General features: G+C 34.3%; 2 protein-coding genes across 2 annotated transcripts; one reads left to right on the forward strand and one right to left on the reverse strand.

Moving 5' to 3' along the window:
- Positions 1–1,478: 1,478 nt before the first annotated feature.
- LOC102590493 (exocyst complex component EXO84A-like) lies at positions 1,479–6,137 on the forward strand. Its single transcript, XM_006344274.2, has 5 exons — positions 1,479–1,631; positions 2,702–3,796; positions 3,922–4,623; positions 4,715–4,851; positions 4,965–6,137. The coding sequence occupies exons 1-5, from the start codon at positions 1,479–1,481 to the stop codon at positions 5,101–5,103; spliced, it is 2,226 nt and encodes a 741-aa protein (XP_006344336.1). The 3' UTR covers positions 5,104–6,137.
- An 82-nt stretch (positions 6,138–6,219) lies between these two features.
- Positions 6,220–11,471, reverse strand: LOC102600560 (uncharacterized). Its single transcript, XM_006344231.2, has 9 exons — positions 11,044–11,471; positions 10,127–10,210; positions 9,692–10,033; positions 8,301–8,436; positions 7,895–8,057; positions 7,448–7,576; positions 6,916–7,110; positions 6,619–6,741; positions 6,220–6,542 (listed from the first exon to the last, which is right to left on the reverse strand). Exons 1-9 carry the CDS (start codon positions 11,204–11,206, stop codon positions 6,435–6,437), a joined length of 1,443 nt encoding a protein of 480 aa, XP_006344293.1. The 5' UTR covers positions 11,207–11,471; the 3' UTR covers positions 6,220–6,434.
- Between the last annotated feature and the right edge of the window lie 587 nt (positions 11,472–12,058).

The following is a 12,058-nucleotide window of genomic DNA, read 5'->3' on the forward strand; positions in this document are numbered from 1 at the left end:
TTATGGTTCCTTGCATATATATATATACTGCTTTGCTATCAGCAATCATGTTTTTCCTTTAGTTATTGCTTTGATCCTGCTTGAGTCGAAGATCTTTTAGAAACAGCACATCGTATACCTCGAAGAGGTTTGCGTACACTCTACCTTTCTTAGACTCAACTTTTTGAAATTTCACTTGAATTTGTTGTTGTTACTATGTACCTAGCATTAGAAGATTTCAACTTTTTAAATATTGATCATGTCATGTACTCCCTTGTAAGAAATAATATAATTCAAGACTTCACTTGTCAATTAATTGGCTTGTTTTACATTTCACACTTTCTCTTGAGTTGATCTCCTTTATGTAAAAGTTTGTGCGGATCACTAGAAAGTGAGAGGCTTGTTCGAGTGGTTCTGATGTTATTGTGCATGTTAATACTAGAAATTAAAATATTAAGCGTATGATAATTAATAGGCGTAGAGGGGAAAAAGTGGTGTTATAATTCTTTGTAAATCACGTAATCTCAAAGACATGTTCTCTTCATTATCTCTTACTCCCTCCGTTCACTTTTAATTGTCATGGTTTCCTTTTTTAGAGTCAAGAACTTTAACTAACATTTTATGATGTATTTTTTCATCATATTGATATGAAAGAAATTGCAATTTATAGTACTTTTCATATAATTTTTGAATATTGAAATTTTTTTGTTTAAAATATCGAATTAATTATGTAATTTAATTTAACTTTGAAAATTAGTCAAATTAACTTTCGAAAAGCGCAACATAAGAATTAAAAGTGGAGAGAGAGTACTAATTATCCAACTAATCCTCAAATGACTATCTATATTCTCGACATTTTTTTGTGAAAGAAATCCTAAAAGGATGTTTTCTATGTAATTACTATGTACACAAAAACATAAATTTCAAATGTATATTTTACTAAATTTATTTTATTAATAATGTTTTGGAACTCTAATTAATTTGAATATTGCTACTACTATTTTATGTAGTTATTAATACTAAAAGTAAAAAAAAAAATGATAATAAAACTCTCTTGATCATATCATAAAAACAACTACGGAACAAATAATATAAAACGAATAAAGTATTACTATATATTCAACCACATGAGTTTAGAATGGTATAGCTTGAACTATACATACAAAGATCGAACATTTTCAATAGTTTTAATTTATCCAATTTTTCTTTTATTTCCTGTTTCACTAATATTGTGCTCAAGAAAATAAATACTCTCTTACAATGATCACTTATAAATATAACAAAAAGAAATATATTTTTTTAAAATCTCTTATTAATAAAATTAAAAACAAATTTATAAAAAAACCAAATATCTGTTATTCTTGTGAGTTGGAGCGAGTCCACCGTGATGATACAAATTGAATCACATTCATAATAAGCTTTTCTTTTTCATTTTTCTTCTTCTTTACTAGTTGTTGATTTTTTATTTTTTATTTTGGAATAAAATTGATTAATTAAAGATGGATGGAGGTTCATTCTCTTCAAGCATAGGAGATTCAATTGATTTTGATGAAAAAGATTTATCACTTAGTGATAAACTCAAAGTATTCAAAGCTTCTGCATATGATCCTGATTCATATGTTACCAATCGATGTCGTCAAATGAGCGAAAAGGTTTCATTTAATTTTAGGAAATTTAAATTTGTGTTTGCATATGTTTCAGAAATTTGACGAAGGGGGTAAAATTGACATTAAACCTATGTATACCACATAACATTGTTTGCAGATACGTATCTATTGGTGCATTCTTGTTAAATATGGTTTTGGAGACAGAATTATGGACTAAGATAACAAAATTGTACAGGGGATTGGAAGTGAAGGGTGCTTAACATCCGAGTAACTCGCTCCAATCAGCACTTGATTAGTTGATCACGAAGGAGAAAACTGTTTCTTATATTTTGGTTATTCTAATTTGAAATTTGGATAATGTGATTATTTTGTTGTAAAAGTAAAGTGCTGCTCTAGTAACAATTAATCAACGACAATAGTTTAATTGTTGTTAAATATGTATTTTTATCGGTAATTAGTACTTTTTGTAAATGTTCCTAAAATCTATAGTGATATTGGATCCAATGACAATTAACTAATGTCGGTAAAAACTTTAACATTCTTTGTTAATGTGTATATTTATTACCGCTAAAAGTTGTTTTTGCTGTATTGATATAAAGAAATTTTTGGAAATTTTGAACAGGAAATAAGGCATTTATGCCATTACCTTATGGACTTAAGGAAGGCTTCTGCAGAGGAAATGCGAAAAAGTGTTTATGCTAACTATGCTGCTTTCATACGGTAAGCAAACTCAGCCATACTAATGAATTCAATATCTGTTACTTACCAAATTTTTTGCCATTCTGGGATAAGTGGTGTTATCTTTGGAAACGAAATGAGAAGGATAAAAATGCTATGGTTAAAAGAATTGAGATATCATTCTTAGAACTCGAAGATATGTTTATATATTTGCCATAAAAACTCGACTTGCTATAAAGTAAATATCTCTTAAATAACAGAAGAATTTAAAGGAATGCTTACAGTGAATGTCGCTCCTCTAGGTAGATGTTCGTTGAACTTTAGTGGGAGCTGTTCACATATCTCTCCGCCAAGAACTGAACTTTGCCTGAAGCACATGAAGCTGGAACATTTTTAGTCTGAAACAACCACTATCACTCCTTTTGCAGTGTATCTAGGCTGTTGCTGCATCATCACTTGCAGAAGTGTCTTATTCGTTTTATATATGCAGCACATCAAGGGAAATATCCAATCTTGAAGGACAGCTTATTGCGTTGAGAAATCTCCTATCTACTCGAGCAGCAATTGTTCATGGTTTAGCTGAAGGAATTAATGTTGATTCTCTGGCTAGCTCTGATGGTTCAACACAAGATGATAGGTCTAATAATGGTGATAATGATAGCACCAATACTGAGAGTTGGTTAGGACAATTTATAGAGAAGCTTGAAGTGTTACTTGCTGAGAGGAGAGTTGATGAAGTTTTGGATGTGCTGGATGAAGGTGAACATATGGCAAATGATACTCGTAGTAAACAGACATTGACTCCATCAGCGTTATTATCATTGCAGAAAGTTATCACTGAACAGAAACAAAAGTTAGCAGCACAGTTAGCAGAAGCTTCTTTCAAGCCTTCAGTTGGTGCTGCTGAGCTTCGTTCTGCAGTACAAGCTCTAAAACGTCTTGGTGATGGACCTCGTGCTCATACCTTAATGTTAAGTTCTCACCAGCAGAAGTTGCATGGTAATATGCAGGGTCTTCGTCCTTCAGGTACTTCACATGGAGTAGCATATAGTGCTGCTCTTTCGCAGCTTGTTTTCTCGACAATGGCACAGGCCACAAGTGATTCCTTGTCCTTATTTGATGATGAACCTTCCTATACATCTGAGCTAGTAACTTGGGCTGTCAACCAGACTGAGAATTTTGCTCATCTTATTAAAAGATATGTCATAGCTTCACCAGCAGCATCAGGATGCTTAAGACCTGTTGCTGAAAGTGTTCACATAAGTCTCGGGCACTGCTCTTTGTTAGAAGCTCGCGGGTTGGCCCTTTCACCAGTTCTCCTGAAAAATTTTAAGCCCTGTGTTGAGCAAGCACTGTATGCCAATATAAAGAGGATTGAGCAGTGCACTGCTGCACTTGCTGCTGCAGATGATTGGTCGCTAACTTATCCACCAATCGGCTCACGTTCTCTAGGAACTTCATCTCTTGCTGGTGTAATCACCTCCCAGCCAAAGCTCTCAAGCAGTGCTCATAAATTCAACACAATGGTTCAGGTAATCAACTTTGCACTGTAGCAGAAATAAAAAACTCTTGCATATAGCTTTTCATCTCATATCGTTATCTTCCTATAGTATGTAACTGAAGCTCCTTCTGGCACTAAACTTGATCATTCTCACAGGAACTCTGCGAGGACATTAGTCCTCTCGAAATCTTACAATTGTCGGAAAACACTTTGGAAGGTGTGATGCAAGTGTTTAACTCATATATAGGTATGTTGGTAAAAGCATTACCTGGTTCAGTGGACAATGAGAACCTCGAAGGATCTGTAAACAGAATTGTTAGGCTGGCTGAAACAGAACCTGAACAGATTGCTTTACTAGCCAATGCATTATTGTTATCAGATGAGCTAATCCCTCGTGCAGCCGCCAAGCTTTCATCTGCACAGCAATCTAATAAAACAGATGATACATCTAAACGAAGTACGGACAGACAATCCCGTCCTGTAGAGCAGAGAGAACTGAAACGGAGACTCCAACGTTTAGTTGATCAGCTCCGTGACAGCTTTTGTAGGCAACATGCACTTGAACTCATTTTTTTGGAAGATGGTGGCGTTCGTTTAAGTCCAGACATGTACCTAAATATGGATGGAAATCCAGAAGAGATAGAGTGGTTTCCATCTCCAGTATATCAGGAAATGTTCGGGAAGTTAACTCGAATTGCTAGCATAGCATCAGACATGTTTGTGGGAAGAGAAAGATTTGCTACTATTCTTTTGATGAGGCTCACTGAAACTATCATCCTCTGGCTTTCTGAAGATCAAAATTTCTGGGAAGAGATTGAACAAGGGCCAAGGCCTTTAGGTCCACTTGGCCTTCAACAGGTTTTTTTTTGTCAAATTATCTGTTTTCATCTGTCTTTTTCTCTCTTCCCATTCTTTTGAGAACTGAAACACTATTCTGTTTCCCCTGCAGTTCTATCTAGATATGGAATTTGTGATACTGTTTGCTTCACAAGGGCGTTACTTGTCTCGAAATCTTCAACAAGTAATCAAAAACATCATAGGCAGAGCTATTGAAGCAGTTGCTGCAAGCCACATTGATCCATACAGGTATACCATAGATAATAAAACAAATCCCCTGAATCATAATCCTCTTCATTTATCCGCGATTGAAACCGACAACACGAGCAGGCTCATTAATGTTAAAAAATTCTTATCTGCAGTGTACTACCAGAGGATGACTGGTTTGCAGAAGTTGCTCAAATTGCTATAGATATGCTAACTGGGAAAACACAAGTAGGGACCATGGAGAATGTTAGTAGCCCTACAGCATCATCAGTTCTTTCTCATGGAAGTAACTAAATTTAGAACTGTCTTTCCACTAAAGGATAGTAATCAATTAAAATACTTCATTTAGTTTCTTGGTTTCTTGATTGGATAATCAGCTAACATACTTCATTCAGTTGGTGTTTTATTAGGAAAATTTATTTATTTAATTGTATTCTGTTTTTTTTTTTTTATAGCTAAAATGTAAATTTATCATGCAACTTCTCAAGTATTCGTTTTTGTAACGGTGGTGTCTAGAACAGCTTGAAATGCACCTAGACTATTCCATCGAGGAACATACTACTACCGGCTAGAATGTGGCAGGTAAGAAATCACCTACCTTTTTTGGCCTCTCCAGAGATTAAAATCATGGTCTTCTACTTAGGCCATGAACTAGATCAGAATCATTCTCAACGAGTTCATAAGGGTGTTTTCGCCTGTTCGGTGTAGAGTTTACATTTTTTCGAAAATGTTTCTAATTTTCTCATGTTCGGTTTATCAAAATTTTCGGAAAACATTTTCTCTAGGAAAATAAATTCCTTAAAAAATGATGAACATGACTTTTCGAATAGAAATAGGAAAAGCAAGTTCCATAAGTGGCATTCCACATTGATTGTATCCTCTTCATTTTCACCCCACCCCGGTAGCCCCACCATCCCACACTTCTACCCCATCCCCACGATCTCATACTATTTGTCTAGATTATACACGAATGTTTTTAGAATAATATTTTTTTACCTACGTACCGAACACAAGAAAATAAGTAATAAACTCACTTATTTTCCTAGAAAACATTTCTCTTCGTACCGAATACACCCCTAATCTCCATGATTTTTCTCCCACTTCATTAATCACTAGGTCCCCGAGTGCAAAGATGCTACACCTATTGCATACTTTGGATCTCATTATACTAGATTAGCTCTACTATGCAAACATTACAGGGGAATGTTAGCATCCATCTTAAATATTTTTTCTTCACATAGTTTTGTTGAAACAACCTATTACAATATGATCTAACTGTGACTACAACTTTTTACCTTCATATTCTCCAAGATCTTTACTTTCAAAATTTTGAGCATATGAAGTACTAAATGGATGTGTTGCATCAAAAAATCCAAAATAAAAACAGAAAGAATGCTGCTTGATGAAACATTGAAACAAAGAACACCCACTCAATTGACTATTTTCTCATCCTTGTCCATAGATTCAAATATCTATAGCTCGCTCGATAAGCCATTTGCTTCGCGAGAGAGCACATTTGAAACAGAGATTTTGACAATTGGAGAAAGGGAAGGACACAAACTAGCTAACAATAACTTCATCACTTATTTGCCATACCCTGTGGATTACACTGTTTGTGCACCTATTCAAGGGGTTTCATTATTAACCCCGAGTTGCTGATAATTCACATAGTCGATTTCATTTAACCGTATACAACATAAGATCTGCTCCGGCAATTCTTCAATTTTGTTACCCTGATTTGAAAAGTGAATAATTACTTGCAGCTGATTTTCGAAAGAAGAGAATTTGAGGTCAGATACAGATACTCACCTGAATTGTGAGGCCTACATCCAAGGAGCATAGCTTTAGCCTATCTAGGAATGTTTCGCAACCCTTCCTAGAGATGTAACTGAATCTGTGCATATCTATATCAATCTCAAAATAATTTTCTCCCTACAAAGACATCATTAGCAACGTAATAAGAACTTGAACATATTTCCTTCAATATGAATAAGACGATGTGTGCATTCTTTTCTAAGATGTGATGGCACTCATACTAATGCCCGCCCACACAAACATAAAACTCAAGTTGCTCATCCAAATAAAACTCAAATCTGACAATAATACCTTATAGAACTCATGTTGAGGACGTGAAAGAACAGGTTTTTCATTGTACGCCTGCATAAGCTTCCTCTCTGCTGCACTTAACCGAAGGTCCTCCACATTTGCTACACGACCTAATATCTTCAACCTTTCCCTAAAGGGAACACTACCATCCATTGGAAAAGCCTTCACTTTTTCCACTTCATCATCCATTACTCTCTGATCAATAGGAAAGAGTAGGAAAAGATTGTTCAGTAAAAATTCCGACTCTGATAGTTTACAAAGAAACAGACAAGAGGTGAATAAACCGTGAAATAATGACTGGGTAACAAGTAGTACCCAACTCAATACTACTAGAGAATGTACACAGAAACTAAAAGAATGTGAAAAAAGAAAACACCAATAGAGAAACAAATGTTACAAGAGGCACAATAAAAAAGACGAACATGAAGAAACATGATTAAACAATTAAGAAGCAACAGTAGATATACAACTAGAGACAGGTTAAAAGAGAAACAAGGACCAATGACATGGTAACTAGAAGTCTAGAACTTACTCTTATGTTCTCTTGAAAATGAAAAGGAAGTTCTTTTGCATAACTTTCGGAAAGCTTAAAGTACAAGACAAAACTCATTCCTTTACCATCAGTTTCACCCTGAAAAATTGCAGTAGGATATAGTGGTACCTGTAAAAAAGAAAGAAAATGAAGGGCGAAAACAGCATCTTAGCAACTCAAATGCGTGAATATTGTTATTAATAGCGGTTATACGGCCAGCTATATTGGAAACCTACATGGAGGAGAATTAAGTCTTATAATTCAAAAGCCATTTGGGTGTTGAATAACTTTGACTTTGAAGAGACTCAAGCACATTTCATGTGTATCTTAAGCACAAAAATTACCTATCTTTAAATTAACCATCAGACCAACTTAATGACAGCCAGAGCAATGGAGAAAAAAAGAAAAGAAATACACTTATTCTCTTAAAGCTAAACTAAACGGTACCTGAATATTCACTACAAGAATGGGTGGAAGTGTCCCAGAGTGTTCAATGACAGGAAGTTCCACAAGTCGAGCAATATGATCAATTTTTCTTTGAGATAAAAATACATCAACACCAAAAGGATAATATGCAGCATTATTTGCCGCAAACTCTTTCTTTTTGTCCCTGCAGAAGTTAAAATATGTGAATGATACAACATAAACAAAAGTAGAGGGTAGTTGCATTGGCAGACAGCATGCATACACAAACTTATGATAACCATAACGTCCACAAAACACATCTTTAACTACGGGCATATGTATTTTCCCTTGCTTTTCTACTTTTTGTAAATGAAGGATTGCATCTAAGCCATTTTTTTATGACTAGATTGTCACACTCATAAAATAAGTGTATCTGTAAGTATATTACCTGAAATAGTTTCCTCCCCGGACCCTGAAGGTATTTGGTTCAATATGGGACCAACTATCAGGCAATTTATTCTCCAACAGGCAAACTGGTACTTGGATACCAGCTATGGGCCTTTGAAGCACGGTTTTAGATGAAACTGCACCCAAAAACAAATAAAAGTTAGCTAATTGTATTTTCTTCTCCTTGATCTGGTAACTGGATCACAGATAACTTAATCATCACTCTTGAGTCCATCCGAAAGACAAATTTATAGAGAATTTTCAAGCTCAAACATTTACATAAGATGCCAAACAGCCAGTTTTCAGGCTCAGAGACAGACATATGATGTCAAGGATTCTGTTCCTCTATCACAATCACTCTCTTCTTTTCTTTTTCCTTCTCTCTTGATTTTACAGCTTGATATACGAAACAGGTCTAAGAAGGTCAAAATTGAATTTTGAGAAAACAACTAGACTAAATTTTCCCTTAGAAGTGCATTATTAAAGATCCGCCAGGTAGTGGATGTAGCTTTTCTTCTGAAGCGTCTTAGTTCGTTGCTGCTGAAGTATAGCATTGAGGTGAAGAGCGCATTTTCTAGGTCAAGTCTCCTTTTGGAACTACTTTTCCTTTCTCTCAGCTAGACTAATTTTCTATTAAGAAGTAGATTGTTAAGATCCATTTCACGCCGAGGTGCAGCAGAGAATCAAGGACCTTGACAAGGATGCCTTTGTTTTATCTTCTATACTAACCCCACCTTCACACTCTTTCACTATATTAAGGGAGTTGCTTAAAAGGAGACGAGGTACACCTAAAATCACATGGAAGACAGTGGCCTCAAAAGGCCTATAATCGTTTGGAATGAATTCACACTTAGCGAAAGATTTATATGAGCAATATCAATTAGTTGGTTAGTATGTTTTAGCTGTAACTAGTTTTATTACTGCCCTGTACAAATCAACTACATTTTCAGTCGTATTTGCGGAGAGTTGTTATAGTCCCAAAATACCAACTCCAAATATATAAAACAGCTGAAACAGTCATCAGATAACACACAATTTTGCCTCAAAGAAGATGAGACATGGATAATCCAATAAGAACGCTAATTCCCCAAAATATATTTTGAGAAAAGATATTCCTCTGAACAATAATAATTGCTGTTTCTTGAAAGATATTCCTCTTAACAATAACTAAATCCTATTATAGACGTAGCGTAATTCTTAAAATTTCATCTTTATATATGTCTTCAATAGAAAAAATTGCTAATTACTAATTGCAACAAATTTAAGATACTTTAGAACTAATATTTGAAAAAGTAACCAATAATGATGTTCAAACTTAATCCATTATGTGATGCACATTTGAAGAACTTCGTGCCAAAGCAACTAGATCAAAAGTTAGATGTAGATACTCACGTAGAGTGGCACAAGGATTTCCATCTTTCCATTTGAAGGGAAGCTTTAGGTCCGCTTTCTTCCTTGAACTTGGAGGACTAGAGCTAAGAGATCTCTTCTCAACAGGCACAACAGTGGAGGTAAGACAGGGCAGACAGTTGTTTGAAAGAATTCCACAGTTCTCCAACAAACCATCCTCCCTGTCACTACCTATATTTTCAGAGGACGAGATCTCATCAAGGAAAACAGGTCGTACCTCACTGTGAGGTCCATCATGGTTTAAATTAACATCCCCATGGTTAGTATCTTTGATAGAAGCTACACTAGTCCGCCCACAATCAAAGCTGTTGACAGAGAGTACATCTGCAGTAATTGTGTTTATATTTTAATTACTAAGTTCAAATGAAACAAAATTCTAACAGTTGAAACAGAAGATCGAAAACTAGAATGCTGTACCATCAGGAACACTCTGGAAATCTTCATCACTGCAATCAGATTCAAATATTGCAGCGGAATCAAACCATGCCTCCTCAATCCGTCCTGTGATTTTCATGACCAACATTAAACAATTGAGAAGGTTATTTGTGATGATTTTATCTGCTATTCACCTTTCGGATAAAAACATGAAAACTTAAACTATACTAGATCCTTCTCAATGAATGATAGATGGAATGTTGAAAACACACTTATGTCCTAACGGACAACGAAACATACAATCTCACTTTAACTTGCCACTTGCTGAAGGCATTTGATAGGAGTTAGGAAAAGAAAACGACATTACAAGAACATGTGAAACTATTAAGGCAAATTGTATGCAGTGGAACAACACACCATCTAAAGTTTTACTATACAGGTAATTTGTATACAAGACGAGCCGATAAAATTGCATATTATCACAACCATTAAATTTGAGAATGAGGTGCTCATCACAATCTATATCTCACCGCTATCTTACTCAATCAATCCATATACTAAATTCCTTTTTTCCAGCCACTCCAAAGCTCCTCTAAGTAAAATCGAAAGAATACTCCTTTTTTTCTTTCTAAATTGGGGATAGAGGAGAGAAAATGGGGAAAAAAGATTACAAGGTGAGGAATCATACTTTCACCAACCAACCAGGTGAAAGTTCAGGTAACCAACCAACTAAGCTACTAAAAACTCGAATTTATCGAAACTTTTCCATCCTAAATGGATCTCATCACCTCCAAACCTCCATATCTCCATCTTAAAACCCTTCAACTTAACCAAACTGACTCAAAATTACAAAATTTAAAATGCTAATTACTTTCACAATTAAACAAAATTCTAGATCACAACACCTAATAATCCCCCCCAAAAAAAAACATGAAAACAGAGATAGAGAGAGAAAGTACCCTGAAATGTTGGATTGTAGTTATCCAAAGGAAATGACTCATCAATTTTGTGAAGTGAGCTAGATTTCTTCCTTCTTCTTCTTCCCCTTCTTTTCCTAAACTTATTCGAACCTTTCAATTTACCTCCAACACAACTATCTGGCCGCGATACACATGCTCCCATTTCCGCAGGATCATATGCTTCTCAACCAAATAATCTTCAAAATCGTTAACAAATACTATCTGATATCAATAAAAAAGAGAGAATTTATATCTATATCATTTTTTTATAGAGAAAATCTATTGATTTTGAGGAAAAAGGAAGCGTGAAGAGGTGGAAGAAGCCATTAATTATCTCCTTATCTCCAAAAAATCGGTATATTCTTGGAATTATGTTATGATTTTCAGAGAAGAAGAAAAGAAAGTTTCATCTTTTCTTCTTTTCTTCTTTTCTTCTTCTCATAAGGAAGTCAAAACACTCTATTAATACATGCGGGCACATTATTGTAATGACGATTGGTGAGAAAAGCCCAATTTATTTTTTTTGAGTTTAAAATAAGTGAATTATTAAAAAATTTAAAAAATTATTAAATATTTTTTTATATTTACAAAATAGTGAGAATTTATGTCTTTAAATATTTTTTTACTTAATATAGACTAAAGGAACTAGTAATTAATAATCAGATATTTAGATTAGATTAAACTTATATATAAAAAAAACAAATGGCCATGGTCAATTAATTTTGTAATCCTTCACAATTTTAATTTTAAAACTTTTGTAAAAATAAATTAATACTATTCAAATTAAATAAATATGAAAATAACAAGAAATTTGGAAAAGTAGTATTTTTCTATTCAAATTGTATATGATCATGGAAGATCATTTCATCGTGGGAATTTGATTAAGTGTGAAAACATGAAAGTTAGGAAGACAATGAGTAGACTAATTTTTTTAAAATATATAAATAGCACACGCTAATCAATATTTTATTTGGTATATAATAATATATAAATGCATGTTTATATTATATATATA

This window comes from Solanum tuberosum, unplaced genomic scaffold, assembly GCF_000226075.1.
Source record: "Solanum tuberosum cultivar DM 1-3 516 R44 unplaced genomic scaffold, SolTub_3.0 scf00051, whole genome shotgun sequence".
NCBI lineage: Eukaryota > Viridiplantae > Streptophyta > Magnoliopsida > Solanales > Solanaceae > Solanum > Solanum tuberosum.

Excerpts from the sequence above, each read along its gene's own strand:
- LOC102590493 (XM_006344274.2), top strand. The coding sequence starts at position 1,479 with ATGGATGGAGGTTCATTCTCTTCAAGCATAGGAGATTCAATTGATTTT. Across the intron at positions 1,632-2,701 it reads GTCGTCAAATGAGCGAAAAG|GCTGTTGCTGCATCATCACT; the intron begins GTTTCATTTAAT and ends CAGTGTATCTAG. Across the intron at positions 4,624-4,714 it reads GTCCACTTGGCCTTCAACAG|TTCTATCTAGATATGGAATT; the intron begins GTTTTTTTTTGT and ends TTTCCCCTGCAG.
- LOC102600560 (XM_006344231.2), bottom strand. The coding sequence starts at position 11,206 with ATGGGAGCATGTGTATCGCGGCCAGATAGTTGTGTTGGAGGTAAATTG. Across the intron at positions 10,211-11,043 it reads CTACAATCCAACATTTCAGG|GACGGATTGAGGAGGCATGG; the intron begins GTACTTTCTCTC and ends TGAAAATCACAG. Across the intron at positions 6,742-6,915 it reads CTCAACATGAGTTCTATAAG|GGAGAAAATTATTTTGAGAT; the intron begins GTATTATTGTCA and ends ATGTCTTTGTAG.